General features: G+C 38.7%; 1 protein-coding gene across 1 annotated transcript in view; it reads left to right on the top strand.

The window, feature by feature from the left end:
* The first annotated feature begins 835 nt into the window (after nucleotides 1-835).
* LOC123615483 (uncharacterized) overlaps nucleotides 836-24071 on the top strand; it is a 271904-nt gene continuing 248668 nt past the window's right edge. The window contains exons 1-2 of the mRNA XM_074371193.1: nucleotides 836-1021; nucleotides 1156-2206. Coding sequence (XP_074227294.1) covers nucleotides 836-1021; nucleotides 1156-2206 — 1237 coding nt within the window. The remainder of the gene's footprint in view (nucleotides 1022-1155; nucleotides 2207-24071) is intronic.

Raw genomic sequence — 24071 nt, forward strand, 5'->3', positions numbered from 1 at the left:
AATGTGTTTTGCTGTCTTAGAGCTATTTTTAAATGCATACAAAAGATTTAAATAAGGATAGTGGCAAGACTCAGGGCTATCTTGGAGGATTTTTCACCCTACTCATTGATACTTTTTCCAGACCCTTTGGAATAAAAACAAGGACTAGGAACTAGGGATGACTATGTCATATTTTAAACAAATCTAAAAACAAAACCACCCACCCACCCACCCAAACAAAACAACAAAAACCTGAAAATATATCCTTGTTTTATTAGTTTTAAAGCCTGTTAAATTTCAAAAGAACACTACATCTGTGAATTAAGACCTTCACTTCTACAGTTCATTAATACTTTTGTTCCAAGCAAAGAGAGGGCTGGGACTAGGCTGTTGGACTAGTAATTGTATAACTTGTAGCCAGAATAGTGATTGGTTGCCTGCAGCTGACATTTCTATCTCTGAGCGAACATTTTTTAAGAAAAGAAAATTTACCTCTCTTTCAAAATAACGTATCATATATTTGATATGATTATATACAGAAGGACATTGCTGTTGAGCCAGACGATTTCAACTATTTTGATTCAAACGTCTATCAAACACCTATGGACAGAGTTGCTTTTAATGAGCGTCCAGAAGAGAGAGATGGTGTCATCTGACCAGCGGGTCTAAATCAAGGGCAATGTTTTTTTAGCTCTCCCCAGACAGGACGCAGCAGATTATCCGCAAGTGCCCTGAAAAACACCATGCTCTTCCTCTTACTTGCACCACTATTTTTCTAATTGTTTCTAAAGGATGGGAACAGGGTTCTAGAAACCTTGTAATGTTCTGTTATTGCCGGAATCCTGGGCTATTAGACATGCTTATCCTCAGAAGAGAAAGGCCAGGCAATCTTATTCATATGCATCCTATGATTCAACTCAGTTTCCACTTGGAGGGCGTGTGTGTGTGCGCGCAGGTCCACCCTGAAAGTGCCCGTTTCCAGAGGTTTTCAAATGCAAATAGAGTGGGAGTGGTGGGAGCGGTGGTGGAGCGCGGCGCGTGGGTGTGAGGGCATTTGGGGAGAGGGTGTCTCAGGCAGTAACTTTACACACTTTGAAGGCCATCAGCACTACAGCAGATCAGAACAACGTGGGTCTGAGAGACCCCTCGGAAGGACGCAGTAGCTTCCTAACCTAGCCCGAGGCCAGCAAAGGGCAGCTGCCGGCGCTCGCGCCGTTCGGAGGGAGGGTCCCGGAGACCGCCGGAGGCCAGTTCTCGCGGGCGGGCCCGGGGCGGAACTGTCGCCCGGCGAAGGGCAGCGCGCGGGGCGCCAGGCCCAGTGCGCCGTCGCCGCGGAAGGCCAGCCGCCCCGGGCCAGGGCTCGGCTCGCTCTCCCCGGACGCCGCTTTGTCCACACCCCCTGTAGTTTCGGCAGCTGCGGCCCGCCAGAGCCGGCTCGGACCCGGGCCTCCTCGGGGGGAGGAAGGGAGCGAAAACTCAGCCTCCACCCGGGCGCTCAGACCGAGGACAGGAAGCCACAGCAAAGGCGTGGTCGCACGGGACGACGACAGACAAGCCGCTGCCTCTTGGGCCAAGTCGGCCTGCGTGCCGCCGCCCCGGGAGCACGGGGTGCGGGCGGCGCGGGGGCGCGGGAGCGGGGAGTCGCCGCAGCCCCGCCGCCTGGCTCCCCCTCGGGCCCCGCGGCCCGGCCGGCGACGTCGCCCGCCCGCGCACACGCTCGCCGGGAGGCCGCCCCGGCCCACGGCGCCCCGGGCCGCACAGGCCGGAGCGGGACGGCGCCGCGGCGCTCAGGAGCCCGAGGAAGGCGGGGGCGCGGAGCCTGCTCCTGAAAACGCTTGGCTCCTCCCGAATGGGCCCAGCCGAGAGCAGCCCCAGGAAGGCGGGCTTTCGGGGAAGCCCACTGTGGGGCTCGCCCCGCTTGGTCCCTGTCAAGCCCTCGCCTGCCTCCTCTCTCCAGATGCCCCGCGCTTCCCGGGTCCCGGCAACGCGGGCCGAGCCGGCCGAGGCGGCGGCGCGGCTTTAGGCAGGGCGAAGGGGCCCCCTGCTGGCCGGACGCGGCAGGCGCGGCGACCGGCTCCCGCTTCCCGCCGCCCCGCGGCCCCGCCCCGGCCCGACCCGCCGCGACCCTGCCGCGCCCCCGTCGTCGGGGGCGCGTTGAAAGAAACAGAAAACAAAACCAAACAAACAGAGCGCCAAAATCCACTCTCACCTCGTCTACTGCTCAGAGGTAAGTGTGAGTCCAGCCTCTCCCAAGCCCCTCTCTGACTCTCCTGTGGTCCTCCGGGCTGAGATCTGGGGGAGACAAAGGGGTAAACCCCCCAAATAAATCATGGCTGCTTTTGAAAGCACGTTTTGCAAGCATCAAGATCAACACGCGCGCACGCGCGCGCGCGCGCGCACACACACACACACACACACACACACACACACACACCACTCAACCTAACCCGCACTTACCAGTCCGGAAGAGGGCTACTGATGCGCAGGTTTCTGGAAGCATTTCATTAGCTGTTGGGGGAAATGTTTACTGATATTTCAGGTTGTAGGCAACACCAGTAGTTGTGTGGATTAAAAAGAGGAGGAAAGTGGAAGAAAGATTGCCCTTAGTTGAACCCTCCCTCCCATACCTGGACCTGAGTCTTATTCTCGGTCTCAAGTCCTAGTATGGGCGGAAAAGTTTTCATCCTACTACTGAGCAGGAGGAGAGAGATCCAGCCATTTCTGAGGGGTTTCTGGTGTCCATTCCTGACTGGAGAATTGAGAAAGGGTTTGTTTTACTTATCCAGACAATTAATGACTTAGTTCTCTATGGTATTTTGAAATTAGTTTACCCTTGAAATTGGCTATATGCTTTGAGTGGCAGGTTTATTCAGGCAACCTTGAGTTAAAGATGGGCATAATGGCTTGTTATTATGACTTTCAGTAGTGTCTATTGCCTCTGAATGTTTACTGTCTTTGGAGAAGGAGCATAGTTTAACAACAACAAAAAGAATTTTTTTTTTGTTTGTAAGTTTAAGCACGTAGTAAGTATGGCCCCAGTACAAGATCGGTACTATTTGCTTCTACTTTCTTCACACACTCTTCGAGGAAGAGAGTAAAGAATTTTGACTGTCTCTGAGACTAGTTTATAGTAGGCAAGATCGCGGAGAGTATCTTTTAAAATGGTGTCTGTTTTCTTATTTGTTATATTCAGATGGATGACGGACAATTTGACCCACTAATAGGGAAAGAAAGAAAGCTGATATGGAGTGGGAACTGGGACCTCTCACTGAGATCCAGCAATCCAGGGGATCTGAGCAGGTCATGGAGGGGAAGAGCTCCAGAAGATAAAGATAACAATTATAATAATAAAAACTAATACATGTTTACTCACTGCCAGGTGCGAGGCTGCAGGCTTTACCTTCATTATCTCATTTAGTTCTCACTGAAGTCCCATCGATAAGGTACTATTATAGTTTCTCGTTTTACAGGTCAGGAGAGTAAAGCTTAGAAAGGTTTATTTACTTGATTAAAGAGACAACAGGTCGTAATCAGAAGAGAGGATCTGAAAAGGAGGTGGTAGGAAGGATATCTTGAGAAATCATGCTTATTGTATTGAATTCAGGCTGGTAAAAAACAAATACTTTAGGTCTGAGTTTTAGCCTTTCATAGAAAAAAAAGAAAAGATCATCTTTTCTGGGAAGAAAACATTTGATGAAATGGGAGTATTTGTTCCATAAAATGCTCGTTATCAATTCCCCATCCCCATTTCACAGATGAGGAAACTGAGAAAATGAATGGACTTAGCCACCACAGCAAAGTGCACAGCCAGGCCGTAAAACCAGATTTTCTGATTCCAGCTTTTCTTAACTACACTGTCCAAACACAGAAAGATCCTTGATTTTTCTCAAAATGCTAAACAGTTAATCATTAACAGTTCAAAGTACATATTTCTCAGTAAGGAAGCTTTCTTTCACTTTAATTGTGAATACCTTTTTATACTGAAAGGATGCAAATGTAGAAATTGTGCTATTCTCAGTGGTGAATTAAATGACATAAAAATGGCAAAAGACTAAAATAACTACATCAGCTTTACTTGAAAAGCAGTTAAAGCAGTTAAAAAGATATCTGAAAGGCCTGTCTCAGTACAATTTTAGTCCTCTCCAACCCCCAAGACCCATTCTACCCTACCCTAGGAAAGTCATTCCACTTCACATTTCTGCTAGTTTTTGTTTCATAAAGGAGTTTAACACTCACAAGGTTTTGGTGCTTTTCATCTTCATTCATATGTGCCTTCTTTGTTCTGTGAATGGTTACAGTAAAAAAAAGTCAAAACAAATCTCTGGAGTGGTCACTTTAATGACAAAAGTATAAATAAAATTAATTGGCAAGAGAGTTTTGACTGGCATCCACATTTTAAAGCACACTTGTCGTGCACTTAAATATACTGCGTAGAACTGATTTACTGTGTGTTGTAAAGTTAGTTCAGATGCAGAATGTGCTTCGTAAAATGGTCTTAGGGCTCCTTCATTTGCAGTAGGGCTCAAAGTACCAGAAAAAGCCAGACGAACTGCCTTAAGTCACTGATTGGACGGTAGCCCATATGGCTTAGCTTTCTCAGTCATTTGTGTGCAAATTATTTGGCCACATGGCCTCCTGTCAAGTTGGGGATCTGTGATTTTTCCAAAAGTTGAATTTAGCTGAATATGATGGTTAATGTCAAGTTGGGAGTTCTCTCGCTCTTCTCATTAAAACCCTTAGGGTCAGTATGAGTTTGGAACTGTTGGGTTATGTAATGGAACTTGCTTGTCTGTGTGAATTTGTACCGTAAACACTTTCACAGATTTTTCAGCCTTGAAGGGCTTTTTGAAATTATCTTATCTAGTCTGATTTTTTTTTTAATTTTAATGATCGATGAATTGATGCCCTAAGAAATGATTCAGAATTCTCAAGGTCACCGTCTAGTTAGGGGAGGAGTGAGAAGTGGAACCCAGGTTTTCTGTAGTCAGCCTCTAAGGCAAGTGCATTCCCACAGCATCATGTTTCTTTATTTCATGGTCAGAGATTGTCACTCATTCAACAACTAGGTATGGCCATAAACTTGGCAACTGTCCTAAGCATTAGAAATTCAACAAAAGGACAAATAAAACAATCCAGAAAAAGGCTTTAATTTGTTGCAACATATTCTAGTGGTGGACAATATCAAATGCCAGTCTTAACAATGGTTAAAAAGACATTTTATAAAGATACTCAAAAAAATACCTTCAGTGTCTTACAATGTCTGAGGCAGCAAAAACATGCTAATATTCTTCCACATTTCCTGTATAAGAAATTTGGGGGAACTCTTAGTGCCGATCATTGACGGGAGGTTGGTGAGGGGACATAGCTCACTGTAACGGGAGAAGTAGGACCCTCTCAGGTGGCCCATTCATGGGTCAAGGGAAGTTCTTTTCCAGAGTCTGCTTGTGATTTGGGATTACATGCCTGTGAGAAAACATAGACCTGCGCAGGAGCTGGGATACAGAAATAATAAAGAGATCAAAGAGAAAATTATTCAACCACATGTTTTTAAAAACAGCACATTTTCAAATGTATTATTAGGTTGTCCTAACAGGTGAGCCAAAGGGCCAGGAGAGCACTAGCTTGAGCGTTTAAGGCAGAAGCCTCAGGGTCTACTGTAGTTGGTTTTTGTGATAAACTCAACTTTCCCCTTTTAGAATATGGTATATACTAGCCCCTTTCTCCAGCCACTCCCCTCTGGAATAATTGGACAGGGAAAAGCATAAAACAGTTCAATCCTGTAAAATCCCGTTTCATTATTGTGAGATTCATCAAAAATAACATTTTTTAGAAAACAGAACAGGCCATTACAAACAAAATACACACTGGGCATCGAAATGAAAAATAAATGATTCAGATACAGCAACTTTCTAAAATCCCATCCCCGCTGCTACCCCTGCAAGGGTTTTCACTCGTCAGAATTTAAACAATGAAGACCAATGGCCAGTTGTCTCAAATCCACATTTACTACTAGTGAGGGGCAATTTTTTTTTTTTTTGCATAGTTTTACTGTATTTGGCTTAGTAATAAAATGAAGTTTTCTTCTGACAAATATACAAAGTCAAACTTTGAGTTCATTACAGGGGTGGGGAGGGGGTAGGAAGAGGAGAGTTTCATCTGGTAAAGCAAGGGGGAAAAGTGCACTCACCCACTGAAATTGTTTTTGTGCTCTTTCCTGCCAGTTTAATTTGTATTTTGTTCTCAGTTCCAATGAAGCAATAATATATCAGTTGTAATTAGTTAATAATATAGTTGAATGGTATAATAGTTACTAATATAGTAGTTTGGCTGTTTCACATTTGGGCTGTCTGAATGCTAGGCCCGTGATAGGCAGGACTGGCTGAAGCAGACTGTTGGATGACTGTTCCGTGGCTGAGGCCACCCATATCCAATTCCCTGTGTTCAGAACTGTTGGGGAACTCCAGAATTTCTCTTTTGTGTTGCCTGAATGTCACGTGTTAATATTAACCAAAGAAATGACTAGGCTGGATCCTCAAGAGAGCTCCTGATCTGTTGCCTGCCTCCAAGCGTAACCAAGATCAAACTGCAACTACAGGAAGTGTTGAATTGCAGAAAAAATGGTTGCGTTGTTATCCCTGCTACCTGTATTACTGAGACTAGAAGTTAGAAGTAAAGAACTCTGAATCTCCAACTTTTTCTGCCCGCAGGCCTGCTAAAGAAGCAATAGCATATTTCCCCTTCTAGGATCACTGAAAAAAAAAGCAGCAAATCTTAAATAAAGGAAAACATGAGACCTGAGATCTTTTTGATCTGCCTTAAGATCCAAGTGAGCTTGTGGAACAATTATGTTGGAGTTCCCAAGTGATGTGACTAAGGTTATCTCTCTGGAGGGGTGAAAAGGTCTTTGTGAAACAGCTTTTGGAGCCTCCTCTCTGTAGAAAGAAAGACAGAAGGGAGGGAGGGAGGAAGGAGGAAGGGAGGGGTAGAGGGAGGAAAGGGGAAAGGGACTGAAAAGGAGAAAGGCAGGAAGGGAAACCATCTCTTTTGAAGTGGGAGTTGACTGACAAGAGAAACTTTTAGCCTCCAGCTTTATTTTCTCTACACTAAGTATATAATAATACAGTTTTTATATCTTTAAATCCATACTTAGCTAGGCATTAAACTCTAGGAATAATCTGTTTATAGAAAATAAAGCCATTTCTATTTGAAAACAAATGGAAAAAATAATTATTTACCCCCCAAATGTGTACCCTTTTAATTGATCAAATGCATCCAAGAAATTCTGCCGGCAATTTGAACACTCTGTAGGTGTTGTTGCTGCTCTAAATTTGTCTGCAAGAGGAATTGTAAACGGTATTTACCTTTTAATTAAACAAAGCATCTTGCAAATTAAACACATGTTCTTGCGCATCAAAATTTAGTTAACATCCTTTTCATTGTTCATCCTGCTGACACGCTGACAGCATCATGAGTCCACACACAATATAGAAGCACGCTGCTCCCCCCTCCCCTGCACTTTGCATTCCTCAGAGTAGGTGATACCACATGCTAGAGTACACTCTGTGACTGACTTCCAGTAACTAAGCAGCTTTTCCCATTTAATATACTTAATATTGTGTAAAATATGAGACTGCATCGGTGTGGCCGGAACCTGGAAAGCTTTGGACACTGATCTGACATATGTCTTATAATCTTACACTGGAAACTTGACAGTGAATGACAGAACACCTTAGAGGAATACAAGCAGCTGATAAAGGCAGAAGCACCGCACATGAATGCAGAGTCTGCTTTATAATAGCTACATACTTTTTTACATGCATACCAGTAATTTGACATTTATAATTCACTGTGGAGCTGAATTTCTGTCATTTTCCTACTGTCAAGACTTCCACATTTTGAAATAAATGTCCCTTCTAATTATTATAAGAATTTGAACTCCAACATTCAATTTTTCCCCCTGTCCCTTGTAATGGAGTACTGTGTTTGGCTGAAGTCTGATTTGTAAGACCATTTAGGAAATGTGGATGTATTCATTTCACATATATTCCCACAAAACTATACATGGGAACCCCTTCCTTGATTGTACTCTGCCTTACTTGTGAAAGTATGATTTAAAACTCATCCATCAGTACTATTTCCAAGAAAATAAGGTTATTAATGGCAGAATGAGACTGCGATAATTAGGATATGGTCTTAATGGAACAAAAGTCAGAGAGAGGTTTTTCTGTAAAGTAAAATCAGAGTTAATGATTGTCAGTCAGTTGCACTGGTGCTCATTAATGTCTTTTACTTCTGTTTATTTATGGTTTATATAATTGAAATAAAGTGATTTGCTTAGAATACTGCCAATGGAGAAATGCTTTCTGCTGTGAAAAGCAGCATCTCAGAATAAAGTTAAATGAAATACAGGGTGAGATGAGGTCTTTCCTTATCTTTATGATACCTGAGAAGATTTTTCCTTTTAAGAGTTGAGGAATTATTTTTACTATCAGTGTTTACTTTTAAGGTTCAGGTAAATAGCATGTCGAAAAGATGCTACTCATGTAAGAAGTTGCTCTGAAGCACAGAAATTGGGGTGGATGTGGGTGGAGGAGAGGGTGAGCAGCCCCGTAGTGTCCTCTTAAGCTTCTGCTTAAAGGCATGAACTGCAGTCTTGCTTTGTCATAACCAAGTTTTAAAAAACAGAGGTGATAATAAAAGCACACTGTGCAAGTACAGAATTTTATGTTTTAAAGAGCTGTTTATAAACTTCATGTTTTAAAGAGGTAATATGATCCTTGTTTGTTGGTTAAAGTAAACCTTCACACATAAAAATAAAATGTCCTTTCTTGATTTTCAGGAAATGAATAGAAGGGGAATGCTGAATACATGCAAATGGGACATATAATAACCAAATCCATTTCCCTAGATTCATATAAGACCAGAGATTACAAACGTCGGCTAGTGACAAAGTTTTAGAATGTTATTATTTGCTTTTATGCCAGCACAACTTCTGTCCCCTTGTTTAAACATTTCACAGTTTTTCAACTATAAAGAAAATCTATGCCAGCCAACAAGTTTCAAAAATATTGATTGGAACTTTCACTGATGTGTAAAATGTGCCTGAACTATAGACGTAGATTTTCCATCTGAAAAAAAAATTTTTTTTTACAGTTTCCTATTGATCCTTGTGCCATTTTGGTTTTCACTAGGCTTATGAAAGATAAAGCATTAATTTAACTCTTCACAGAGCCATCCAATGGGTAATAATTTTTATAGTGATGCAGAAGCCTTCCTTCTTTTAGAGTAATTTTTATAACATATTCAATAATGTGCTCTTGTTTTATATTATCAATTTCCAAAAATATAAATGAAAACTTGTTTCCCAAAAATAAGCAGTGCCTTCATGAATGCTGACCAAACAGCCAGTATTTCTTTAGTTCTTGCTAAGTACCAGGTATTGAGCTGGATGCATGACACATCGCATTGCATCTTACAGAAACCCCATGTGGAGGTACTCTGAAGGGTCCAAGTCTTATGGGGACTGAACACCTTGTTCAAGGTCACCCATCTGTAAAACGTGGCACCTTGTTTCAAACCAAGTTCTGACATATGAGACAGGCTCTTACCTACATTGCTATGTGTCTACTTACAGTCTTATTTACTGAACACTACCGTGTGCCAGACGCTGGCCTTAGTAACCAACAGGCTGTAAAACGTATCTGTTTTAGCACCAAATCTAAATCTTAGATCTAAGACAAGAATTTTGGCCCAAAAGGTGCTTCTGGGTTTAGGCTAAGTGAGGAAGTGGAAAAGTCACCTACAGCAAACCTGCCAAGTCTGCTTTTTCCTTCCCGCTTCCATCCCTTCCCCAAGCCTGCTTCCCATTCCCATGGAACAAACCTTCAGCAGGAGGCACTCCTAAAAACTGTGCACTGCATGGAGTTTGACACAACGTTGTAAAATGACTATAACTCAATGAAAAAATGTTTAAAAAAAAGAGATTGATGCAATAAAAAACGATGAAATAATGCCATTTGCAGCAACATGAATGGACCTAGAGATTATCATACTAAGTGAAGTAAGTCAGACGACAAATATTATATGACATAATTTATCTGTGGAAGCTAAAAAGAGTTGATATGTGAATAAGTGAACTTATTTACAAACCAGAAACAGACTCATAGACATAGAAAGCGAACTTATGGTTACCAAAGAGGGGGAGAGATAAACTGGGAGCATGGGTGCGTCCTACCATAATTAAAGTAGATAAACAGCAAGATCGTACTCTATAGCACGGGCAACTGTATTCAGTATGCTGTAATAAAGTATAATGGAAAAGAATAGAAAAAAGAATATAGATACATACATATATGTATAACTGAATCCCTTTGTTGTACACCTGAAACTGACACAGTATTGTAAAACAACTATACTTCAGTCAAAAAAAAAAATAAAAGAGATTGATGTAATGAAAATAAAAAAAAGAAGAAGAAGAAGGAAGCACTCCTGTGAAAAATGTGAATTTGACTCGGGCCATCTTAGAAAACTGAACAGAAGTTAAGCTCTAAGGAAACAAACTCACTTGTGTATCTATCCACTCGTTCATTTTAAAGTATGACGGGGAGGTGAGAACCAGAGAATGTCCTAGAAATCATACAGTTCAAGGGTAGGAAACTGGAGGCCCTTCAAATAAGGCCCACAATCTGGTTTTTCCCCAGTATATTTTATTTTGAAAAATGGACTCTGAATGCTTTTAGGTGGGACATAGGTGTCCAGTACACCGTAGACCCTCACCACCATTTCCATTCTCTCATCCTGGTTCCACACATTCCCTGCTTGGTTCCTCAAATAATTTCATGACTGCAGAAGTCAAACAGAGAAATGTTTTGAGAAGGCTGGAACCAAATAAGTTAAATTCTCTCCCCGGGGTCAATATCATCTTATTCTTTTCAACATCTAGGGCAGTGCTTTGCACATAGGAAGCTCGAGAAATATTTATTGAATGAATGAGTGAATAAATGAATTCATGTGGTATAGTTGAGACTGTAACCCAAGGGTCTCTGGTCTGACCCAGTGTTTGTGCACATGATCACTTAATCCTCAGGAGGAATGGGGCCGTATCTCTGCTTTTGTGCACAGGAAATTTGCACTATCTTCCAGTGCATGGTTTTTCTTTTTTTCACCTAAATCAAATGAGGCCTAAACTAAAAGCAGTTCGGCCAAAGGAGATTCATTCAAAGGTTGGTTTCAAATTGGAATCATGTAAACACAGCAACTAAGTGTACAGTACTTTCCAGAAGACCCAGAAAATCACATTTACTTCCAATAAAGTCATGATTATTGATGGAGTACACTGTCTTCATCCCTGTGAATGAAAAGGAAAAACGTCTGAGACCAAGGGAGTATCTTTGCCAGGCTTGTCAGGAACGTTCTAGGAGCCTGGAGAAACCTTTGGACTAAGCTGATTTTATATCCAAACATCTGGAAGGAAAGAAAAGGATAACTAAGCCGTTTACCTATCTCTATGATTAATCTCTCTAAGATTAACCATCTGGTTACTCAGAAAACAATTGATTCCTTTATTCAGCATTTATTTGGATATTTAGTGTGATAAAGTTTGGGCTGATTCTTTCATCGTTGTTACGGTGTGTCAGCCACGTGACTGCTCTGGAGAACTTTGGGGTGTCAGATTATTAGGGGTAATTGTATAAAATAAGAACAATTGTGGCTTTTGGTTGTGAATGACTTTTTAAGGTAGTAACCATGTTGCCATAGGTGTGAGAAATACTTTAGTTGGGCGTGTCAAGTGTACAGCGTCAGGACAGGCAGGGTGTGACATCTTCTGTTGAACTAAGACCAGGTCCTCACCTGCCGCAGAGCCACGTGCACGACCATGACATTACTGTGACAAGCTGTTTCTAAGCCTTCAGTATCTTTGTTTCCTAAGGAAAATTTAAAAATCCTCAGCATGTCAGTCAAGGCTCACCATGATGAGTGCTCAGTAAATGTTTTTCAGTAAGGTCATGGATATTTGCTGTCACACATGTGTCCTGCATTCCCCCAAGAATTTCCAAAGGCCCCTAAGCCTTGTTTGTTTGTTTGTTTATTCATTTATTTCTGACTCTAACACTTTTCCCATAATGTCTGGGAAAGCCCTTCTCCCGCTTTAAGCATGTCCCCAGCCTCACCCCATCTATGAAACAGTTTCTCTCCCTGTTCTTGAGCATCCTCTGAAAAGTTTATAGCAGTCACTCCCTCCTCTCTGTCAGTTGCACAGCACTTTTTCTGCTGCTATTATACCAAATATCACACTTTACCTATTTTATAGCTATTATGTCCTTACCTATATTACCTATATTATCAGTTATACCATTATAGCTATGTGCTTGTGTGTGGACATACATATATACACACACACACACACGTATATACATATATACACAATGTCATATACTTCCCCTAAAAAATGTAAATTGAGAGGAAGTGATGTGATCTTCTGAGATCTATCCATAGCTCTACCTTTTTTTTTTTTTTGGCTTTTTTGAGTGTGACTATAAAGTAGTGTGTTTTCTCTCTTCCTTTTTCTTTTTTCTCACTTTATAATTTTTGACTATTTCTGTTTTGAAGTTTATAAATTATGATTTTAAAATCTTTTAAAAATCTGTATTCTTATCCAAAGTTATTTAATTTTTCTTTCTGTTTTGTTGTCATTTCATCAAGGAGAATATAAACTGAAATATTTTGATTGGTACTTTGAATTTTCTTTGTACAGTAGTTTGGTATGAGTGTTGTTTGACATCATATTTTAGAAAAATTTTAATCGTGTTTGATTTTCTTAGACCAGAAATAAGTTTTGTGCAACAAAGGAGTTAGGTTTGGGTGGCTTATTAGGTTTCTAAGTTCAAAAATACTTCCTTCTTTTGATATGGTAACATTAATTTTCTGTTATTGACTTCATTTTTTTTCTCTTAGGGAGGTGGATGATGTATCTTCTGATTTTGTGACTTTCTTTGTTCAGGCCCTTTAACTTCCATCTCTTGCTTCCTTCTTTTGCATCACCCTCAAGCCTCCAAGGGGACACTTTTTCTTCCTGAAGTGGTGCTTTCCCAAGGGTACTACTTCTGGTCTTATGCACTTTCTGTCTTTCCTTTTAGTTTCCTGGGTCTGGATGCGGCAGGTCTTGGTTGAGCAATAAAGGATGTACGTCACAAACACTCCAAGTCACCTGTCACTCTTCTTTTCCTAAGCATTTCTGATCAACGCAAAGGAATGGTTTATGAAAGGAAGTAAATAAAACTGCATTGAAGGTAGATAGTTATATATTGCAAAATATTTGTGCTACAGTAATAACAAACATGTTTAGAATATTTGGATAATTAATCATTACAAACGTGTCATAAGGATTATGACATTGTTTTCCCTCAAAAGAGCATAATGAAAGTGAATTAAAAGTAAGTAAGTTAGCCATAAAAGAAGAATGAGATAATACCATTTATAGTAACATCATGGACCTAGAGATTATCATACTAAGTGAAGTAAGTCAGACAAAGACAAATATCATATGATGTCACTTATATATGGAATCTAAAAAAACAGTACAAATGAACTCGTTTACCAAACAGCAAGAGACTCACAGACATAGAAAACAAACTTATGGTTACCAAAGTGGAAAGGGGCAGGGAGGGATAAATCAGGAGTTTGGGATTAACAGATACACACTACTATGTATAAAACAGGTAACAAGGTTCTACTATGCACAGAGAACTGTATATTCATATCTTGTAATAACCTATGAAAAAAGAATATAAAAAGAATATATATATGAATAACTGAATCACTATGCTGTACACCAGAAACTAGAACAACTTTGTAAATCAACTATCCTTCAATTAAAAAAAGAAAAAAAGAAAGTAAATAAGTAAGGCAATATTATCCAGGTGGTATCAGCCTTTATTTGCTGGTGTTTTAGAGTTCAAGAAGGAATTAAAATGAAGCAAAGTTAGTAAGTTCACAATCAAACTACTGACCATTAGATAATTTGATAATGTAAGATTGTAGATTTATATTACTGAGAATTTTTATTCATCCCTTGTATGTATTTCTCCTTAAATGGAAAAACTCGTTTTATTCTGAAGTGTGAGCTTTCTGATGACATGATCAGAATCAATCTTTCTGCCACCCTTTCTCTCTCCATTATTCAGACTTATCAGTGCTGTTCACCAAACATTTCCTATTCTCCTTGGGCAAGTGGAGTCAGTTGTGATCATATCTATGTTGGTCAAGGAAACGTGAACACAAGTGCTGTGTGTCCTTCTCTATGGAAGTATTAAGAGCTGTTATGCAATGCACTCCACTTTCTGCCTGGAGATTTTCTCCCTTCACCTGGGTTCTAAAGTGAAGGAGATGACCAAGGCCTTCGGCTCCCTGCACGGTCCTCTCCTACACACCCGGAAGAGATGTAGTGAGGGGTTAACTCTGAGATTTTGCTTTTGATTTTAACTGCAATATTATTTAGCCTATCCTGTAAGCATATACACAAAGAAGAAAGAAACATTCTTCATACATTTAGCCTTTTGGAGTTGGGGAAGACTACACCATAGGTTACCTGTATTATAACTTAATATTCCATATTATATGTATATATTTATATATACATAAAGAGCCATATATGTTGTTATAGTTTAACAACAACATTTTATTTCTTCAAACACTCCAAACTAACTCATTCTTGAGGATCTCCCCAAGGTCATTTCTCTTGGCGAGATTTCCCCGCATATTTGCATGGTTGGCTCCCTGTCCAGCCCTCAGGTCTCGGCTAGGGTGATGTCTGTCCTGAGAGCCCTTCCTGGTAATCCTGTCCGAGTAGATCCTGACTGTTACCTTCTGTTGCAGCACTGTGTCTGCATTTTCTGAGTTTGCAAGTAGATGTTTATTTGCCTGTTACATGTTTATTGTTTGTCTCACCCTCTAGCCTTTCAGGTCCATGAGTCAGTCTTCTTCCCCACTGTATAACCTGTACCAGGAAAAATGACAGGTTCCAAGTAGACAAGCAATGCCTATTTGATGATTAAACAAATGACAAAACTATTTTAATAAAGGTACATGGAACAGATATAACTCTAGTTATACAACATTTTATATAATCATGAATTATAGCATTTTTCCCCTAAAACATCAGTTCTTTTAAACTCATGGTAGAAAGCATGAAAACAGAGGTAGTTCAGAGGTTTTTTGAACTGTTTCTTACTTGAAAGGAGTTGGTTATCATTATTATTGTTGTTATTATTATTTTACTATTATTTACTTTTTTGAGAGCCAGTCAGTTTCCAAGAGGAAAATGTTGTCATGTATTTCTCATTTTAAAATACCAATCGAGTATCTTACTAACGTGATGTTAATGTTAATTAAGAAGTCTGCCCATGATTGTGCTAGGAAAGGCAGTACATTTTCAGTTCAGACTGACAGCATAAATGACCTAGGCATTACAAATGTCTTTTTAATAATATTACATTTTATTATAAAAACTCTAAATATCTAAGTCTATGGTTAGAAAGGTTTCTATGTTATTTTCTTTTTAGGAAACAACAAAATTATTTTTTATTATAATTGTTATTTTAATAAAAAGTAATATTATTTGGAGTATTAAATTGATTTTTTACTTCCCTGGGCCAATGCCAACCCATCTTTGGATTTTACAATTTGTATTAATGCTTTTTGTTAAAGACCTTAAAAGCATAAAAGCATCTAGTCACATGTTTTTGGAATGTAGTTAATGTTGTGAATATACATATTGTATGTAACAACATTTTCAGCAAAGTTAGACTTTCAATAATTCCATGTTATCAAAATAATGATACAAGATTACACTATGGTTAAAAAAAAATTTCTGAAACAATTAAGAGATTAAATCTGGAGTTAACATACTGAGGGAGAATAAGTCTTTTGTATATAATCAAAATAATAATAAGTGCCAAAGATTTATGATTAGGCTCACATTCTTTTAAGAAATCTTTAATCTAAGAATTCAGAAGTAACTGTGCGCGTGCACACACACACACACACGCACACACCATTTAGCTAATTAAAGCACAAAATACTTTACTAGAGAACTTAGGAAGATCACAGAATTTTTAGAGGACTGAAAAAACAGCCTCTAGTCTAAGCTTTCAGAAATGGCATGAAACCATGGCAGAACCAAGAGGACTGCTGTGTCTGCCACAATCAGGAAACTGAGAAATTAGGGAAGCTTTCCTCATGACTGCTGGCCCGGGAAGCTTCCCTCGTGACTGCTGGCCCTACCATTTCCCTGCTACCGCCCTGATTCATCCCAGCAACCTGACTGGGGGCCTTGCACCGCCCCCTCTCCCTCTCACTATGTAAGAATGAAAGAGGAATCCATACGACACCTGGACCCTAGCGATAGGTGGACATAAAATAGATCATTTTTAGATTTTGAAGCTCAGCTGTAGGGAGTGGGTTTTGAGAGAGCCTATGCAATCCTTATAACATGAAACAAAATTAGAGTTACACTGTATAGACAGCCTTGCGTCTTGCATTTCTTAGTTTAAATTATATCACACTTATTTCTCATGTCATTAAGCATATTGAAATATTTCATTATTTTGATTAATTAGTATAAATTTATAATATAAATTTATAAATATTAATATAAATTTATAATATAAATTTATAAATTATTAGAACAGTGTAGTCATAGCACATATGAAGTACTCAGTATATGTTGGTTGAATGAATGAATATCATTTGAGGATCCCGATTGACAACAGTGATGCCATCTTAAAAGCATGCCATCTGAGATCGTATTGTCTTTCCTGCCCATGGGATGGAGAGAAGAACCTGGAGGTGCGTTTTGGGGGGCTTTGTGCACCAGACTTGGAAGTAGTGTAACTTACACGTGGCAATAACTTATTCTGACATCTGTTGGAGAGAAAAAGACACAAAAACGAAAGGCAAGGGAGAAGGGAGGATAGGAAATGGAGTGTTCCTAGAGTCGAAATTTTGAGGAACAGCCTTCACCACAGTGTGAGAAGGAGTTTAAGCCTATTTTTCTACCTATCTATATAAGGTTCTTTGTAAGGTACTTCCTACTTGGTTCTCCATTCTTCACGTTCATTGCTTATCATTGTTTTTAAAACTGCTAATTGTTCACAATGTATGTTATTATTTTCTAATTTAACCACAATAGCATATTTTCTCTAGAAGAAATGGATAAACATTAAGTCAAGACGGTGCATTTGAAATATTTTTTATCAGAGCAGTTGACTATACGAAGTAACTGAACAGAATCCTTTTCAACCATCGTGATAAGTGATTTGTAGCCAGTGCCTAACTCTGTTGAGATAACTGAAATAAGACTAGTTTTGTGAGCATCTGGATCTTCCCCATTGTCTTTGCTATATAAAATGAGAGGAGAAATTTCCCAGGTTTCCTATAAGGAGTCTACTGAAATACACCTGACTGGTTTATGGTCTTCTCATGTCGCTGACCTTGCAACCAGACCTGGATTGTGTCACCAACTGCTAGGAGTGCGCCCTGCCACAGGATCGCTCTTCCAGTTCTTCGTAAGGTAGAGGCAGAGCTCCTTCTCCCCCTTTTTTTTTGCAGCCTGTATCTTCTGTCATTAGGAGGATCGTAAGTCCTGTTTAGTACATCACTAACTACATTACTGCTCAGCAAATTGCTCCTATTTCTATCCCTCTGACATACACACAGAAAATAAGACAAGGTAGGTCAGCTTGACAAATGTGGACTTTGACTAGAGAGAATTTATGTCTACTGCATTGGCTGAGATAAATTAGACTTAATCACTTACCATCATCATTAATTTTCTCTCTAAATTTCTAAATGATAACAAATCAGTTAAAATGTGTGCCTACTCTAGAGCACCTACTCTCAGTCTTGGGGTTATTATACAACAGAAGGAACAGTCTCTTCGAATTATTTATTTTTATGACAAAGAGCAAGCCTTAAAGAGATAAAAATGTGTATGGAAGCCACAGAAGTGGGTAAAGACGAGATTCATCTTAGCAAATTATCATCCGATTTGGATAATTGGGTATAATTGTTTGATTTAACAACTAAATTGGTAGAGCGAATAATCTAAAGGGCTACTTCATAGCCAGTCTTCTATAGATTATAGTTTTTTTGAAGATTAAGGTAGTACTTATGTTAAAATCTTTTCTCAGTGATCGATCTAACCAAAATTAGGTTCTTCCTCCTAAAGAGGTTTAAGGCAGATCTTGATTATTCTCAGTATCATCTGCTTTGGGAAGACCCTATTTTTAGACAATTTGAGGGACAAAAAAGAATGAAAAATGAAAAAGTATGGTTATGATAGCAAATAATCTTTATTGTGCTTGCAGTGTCCCAAGCACCATGCTAAATCTTTACTCATTCAACAAATACTTTCTGAGAGTCTGGCAGGCACTCAGGACACAGCAGTGAAGTAAGAGTTACAAGTCTCTAGAGTTTGTATCCTAGAGGATGGAGATGGACACTAAGTATGATAAATATGTAAATTATACAGCATGTTCCAAGATGATAAGTGCTGTGAAAAAACAGAGGAGAGGAAGGGGGAACGGAAGTGCTGGAATGGGGCTGGAATTTTTGTCAAGGTTAATAAAGGCTTTCACTTGACACACACACAAAATTCTATACATAATTTTAAAAGGAAACCAAAACAAGGAAAAACCATAAAGGATACAGAGGAACAGTTCTGCTAAAACGCAAGAGTGCTGCTGCATACAAAACACATGAAGAATCAGAATCAAAAGTCACTCTGAACGCAGAAAGAGAAAATCACCTCGTAAGTAACATGGCCAACGCTGCCAGCAAACCTGGAAGAGGCTCCACTAGGCCAAGTGTAGGAACCTACCTTCTGTTTTCCTCTCCACAAACTGAATAAACAGCACTGACAGCAGGCCTGAGAAGTCAGGGCTGGAAGGAAAAGCCCAGAGGGAAGGAAGACTAGGGATGAGGGGTGTGTACAACCACGTACAGTCTCGCTCTTAGCACCCGCTTTGTTCCTAAAAAAAGACCAGTTCAGCGGAGTGCTCTCTGTTTTGGCACTTGACCTGACGAACTTGGGTCCTGATCCAGCCCTTCATCCACTCTACTCTCAAGCCGGTGGAGATATATATATAATTTATGTATGATTCCTAAAGGATTCCCTCTTCCCCCGACCCCTAGTAATCTCTAATCCATTTTCTGTCTTTTTGAATTTGCCTATTCTAGATATTTCTTATAAATAAATTATACAATATTTGTTCTTTCATGTCTGAACTCCTTCGCTTAACATAATATTTTCAAAGATCATTTATGTTGTAGTATGTATCAGAATTCCATTAATTTTTCTGGCTAAATAATATCTCCTTGTATGTATATACCACATTTTGTTTATCCATTTATTTGTTGATGGATACTGGGTTGTACCCACCTTTTGGCTATTGTTAATAATACTACAATGAGCATTGGCATACAGATATTTGATTGAGTCCCTGTTTTCAGTTCATTTGGTTTTATACCTGGAAGTGGAATTGCTCGGTCATATGGTAATTTAATGTTTAGCTTTTTGAGGAACTAGTAAACTGTTTTCCACAGTGGTTACTCTAGTTTACCTTCCCACTACAACGTGCAAGGATTCCAGTTTCTTTACATGCTCAGCAACACTTGTTATTTTGTTTGTTGTTTCCATAATAGCCATTCTTTTTTTTTCTAAATATATATGTTTTTACTGAAGTATAGTCAATTTACAGTGTTGTGTCAGTTTCTGGTATGCAGCACAATACTTCAGTCATACAGGAACGTACATATATTTGTTTTCGTTTCTTTTTCACCGTAAGTTACTACAAGATATTGAAGATAGTTCCCCATGCTATACAGTATAAGCCTGTTGTTTATCTATTTTATATGTATTAGTTGTATCTGGAAATCTCAAACTCCCAATTCATCCCTTCCCACCCCCTTCCCCGCCTGGTAACCCTAAGATTGTTTTCTATGTCTGTGAGTCTTTTTCTGTTTTGTAAATAAGTTCGTTTCATAACAGCCATTCTAATGGATATCAAGTGCTATGTCATTGTGGTTTTGATTTGCATTTCCCAAGTGATTAATGATGTTAAGCAGTTTTCATATGCTTAACAACCACTTGTATATTTTCTTTGGAGAAATGTCTATTCAATGTTGCTCATTTTAAATTGAGTTTTTTGTCTTTTTGTTGTTTAGTTATCCATAGACTGAATGTGTTGTGTTTTGAGTAGTACTGCTATCTTAATAAAATTAGGTCTTCCTATCCATGAACACAAGATGTCTTTCCATTTATTTAGGTTTTCTTTAAATTTTTCAGCCATACTTTGTAATTTTTAGTGTACAAGTCTTTCATTTCCTTGGTTAAATTAATTACTAGGTATTTTTGTATTGTATTTTATAGATGCTATTGTAAATGTAATTGCTTTTGTAATTTACTCTTTATGTTATCATTGCTGTTTTATAGAAACACAGCTGATTTTTGTTTGCTGATCTTTGCCCTGAAACATTGCTGATTTGTTTACAAGCTCAAGTACCTTCCTCCTGGATTCATTGGAATTTTCTGTATGTAAGATTACGTTATCTGTGAATACAGACAATTTACGTCTTTGCCAGTTTTTTCTTTTCCTTGTCTAATTGCTCTGGCTAGAATTCCCAGTACATTGTCAAACAGCAGTGGTCATATTTTTAAACTGCATGATCAGGGCGATATTGAACATAAGGATGAGGCAGATGAGGACAATTACAGGTTTGCAGGCTTCACCTCTCCTGCGTCCTCCTATCCCTTGCCAGCCAGAGTTCCGTATCGCTGGCCTGTCTTTACAGTGTGCTCTCACTGTCTGCTTTCTAGTTTGACTCTGAGCCCCTTCCTCTATCTCAGGATGAGCAAAGCTTCTCCATCTGGGCTACAGTGCTACCATTTCAGCTAAAATAGTAGCCATTCTTCTCTAAGTTAATTAAGTAAATCTGTCCAGAGAAATTTCCTTCTAGTTTTTTTTTTTCTCTTTTCTGAGCATGGAAAGGCTAAACTCATCTGAACCACTTAGTTTCTCTTTAGAACACTATCTTAACTTCCCCAAGTCTATACAATTTTAAAATGAAGTGTGGGGATTAAGGAAACCACTTTCATTGAAAAGTATTGATACGTCATAGAGTATGATGGCTGCTTTACGTTCTATTTGTGCATGGAAACAGCCAAGGAAGTAGATACTATTCTTCCATATATAGTTGAGGGTAATGAGGCTTAGTGAGTGGTTGATCTGAAGTTTAAACTCGTGCCAGTTTTTTTTTTTTTTTAAGGAAAGAGTTGCTTTCACACAGTCCCTTCACCCGTTCCCATTACGCCAGTTCTCCAGATCCCAGTTTTACCTCTGCCACTTTTTTGAGAAAGTATAGAGATTCGGTACTTGAAACTATTCATTTCAGGATTAGATTTGATTTTTGCAACAAAGTGCACCTGAATGTAGAATTGTAGTTTTAAAAGAATAGCAAAGTATGTTCATCAGACTGGCTTTTTCAGATTTTATCTTCTCAACAAACCTACAATATTGGTATTACTGTTATTATCTCCATTTATAGGGAGGCAAAATGAGGTTTGGAAAGGTTACATAAAATGCCCAGGGTTATATATGTAGAAGTGATGGCACTTAGATAATGAAAACAAATAACAGTTCAAGTAGTTTTAACAGAAGTATTAAGTAAAACACCTCCCCAGATTGGCTATGGAGAAAAATGTTACTACTTTCATTTTCATAAAGCGTAATTATTAAGCTTAAAGAAGAAAATTTAAATAAAAATCAAATAAGAAATTCACATATGACTTCCATTTTTATTCTAAAAATTTGGAAAACTACTATGTTTTTACTGTTTCAAATTAAATGGAATTTTAAAAAATTAACAATCTTATAACCACATGTGTTAACATGCCCTTAATATTCCATGTTTTTCCCTTGACACTTAAATATTATTTTTGGCAAACACACACACACACAACACAAAAGAAACAGTTTTTAATGTAAAATAAACTCAAAAAATACAAATATTTTAAAAACTATCCTTTTAATATTTTGAAAAGGTGGAGTCTAAGCAGGAATGTTGCTTTAAAAAAGGTACTCATATTATTACAAAAATAGAACTTATGCTTGTGATGTTGCAGTTGCCATGGTTACTACAAATTTGTCACTTAATAGCAGAGCAAATAGATTCATAAACATGCTAATTATATCTGATACATTTTTCAGACTGTTTTGTATGAATATGCATATAGTTTGCATGAAAGTGTATACCCCCATCCAATAATTTTGCAAGTTTGAGAAGGTTTTGCTGTATTCTCTATGATGTAGTGTGTGACCATCTCAACTTGTGAAAAAAGAGAAAAGAAAATGAAAAGAAAAAGGAAAAAGAAAATTTTCAAGCAAATGATTTTATGATTCACAGGGTAGACAGCTATTGTTTTTAATGTAAACAATATAAATATTTCCAAATACTAAATACTTTACTATTATCCAGTCAGTCCTTAGAGAGGTTGAAGTTTTGGATGTATAATAAAAACTCTTTTTATTCTGTCATTCCATTTAAACATACTAAGAAAGATGCTGGTATGCCAAAGGAATAAATACCGTTCTGAGTTTTTGACATGAGTCAGCATGTTACAAAATTTACATATGGAGATGAACAGAGATCTCAGAACTACAGTGTTTTCCTTCCTATCGCTGAAGTATTTGATAATGTTGAGTGCACACTGAACGTTGCAAAAACTCAAGGGCCCTGTTCTGTTTTTCTAAAAAGCAAAGCCACCAACATCATGAGAAGGAAGGAAAAGTCTTCTGCAATTACAAAACCACAAGGAGGAGGAAGCAGTGGCCCAGACTACCCACTGAGCAAGCACACGATATAGCTCAAAGCAGATGTAGGAAAGAGGCTGGGACCCTTCCTGAGAAAGAGGATTCCCTTGGGAGATTTGTGACTTCAGTCAGGACCTTGCATAGCTGTCTGATGAAAGAGGGAAAACATGTGTCTCCCGAGAATTACACCAGGAGGGGTCTTTGCCCTAATCTTGTGATTGAAGATGTTACCGCTCTCATGTCTCCATTTAAAACAATCCCCCACTTTCTCTTTTATTGACACTGACTTTTTTCTCCTTTGATGAAGTTCTAGGTAAAAACACCAGTTAGGTGCTCAGAAACCAAGTGGTATTGAGCAACACAGATAATATTAACAAGCAGCCACTTATTTGTTTATGCTGTTTCTCACTTTCACAGCCAAAGCACATGGAAGCTGGTTGCTGTATTTCAGATGTTTGAGCATGTCAGGGATATTGACTGAAAAATCTGCTCTGCAGCTCCCTGTCACCTAGTGATTGATATCAGCTGTAACAAGATAAAATGTTATGGCATCATAATTCTGTTTGATGCAAGGTAATCTTTGATCTTTTACTATCAACAGAAGATTATAATATATACTTAGGGTGATAAATAATACCTTTTCACTGATGTCAGAGAAAGAGCAAATTAAATTGGTATGGTTCCAATAGCTAGCATTTTATTTGAAATTTTTTGAAAGATTAAACACCTTGTAAACAGAAGGACTAGATTCCAAAAATGTATTATTTAATTATTCTGTTGTTAATAATTAATCATCAGCTATGCTCTCTTTTGCATTGAACTAAAGGATACCTTTTAAAAACTGCTAAATGCATAGCCTTGAGGTAACTTTTTATTGGAGGGCATAATGGTACTGAGGTGCCAGTTAGAAGCATTAATTTGCCAAAAAGTTATGTAAATAAAAATCAGGAATTGAATATCTGATATGTGAAATAGTCTAAATAAGAGAAACAACTATCTTCCCTTTCTTGTAAAATGGGGAGTCCAGACTCCTTCCTTAGCACATAGCAAATGTTTGATAGAGTTAGCTCTCAAAATTATTATTTTTATCATAATTAATTGCAGTTCTTAGCATATGCTGTGATCTTATGATTTACCTCAAACGTGACTTCCTTTGAGAGGCCAATCCAGTGTATCCTTTCTCTGCCCCTCAGGAAAGATAGTGGTTTTTTTTCTCTCTGCTCC

Source organism: Camelus bactrianus, chromosome 9 (assembly GCF_048773025.1).
Source record: "Camelus bactrianus isolate YW-2024 breed Bactrian camel chromosome 9, ASM4877302v1, whole genome shotgun sequence".
Lineage (NCBI taxonomy): Eukaryota > Metazoa > Chordata > Mammalia > Artiodactyla > Camelidae > Camelus > Camelus bactrianus.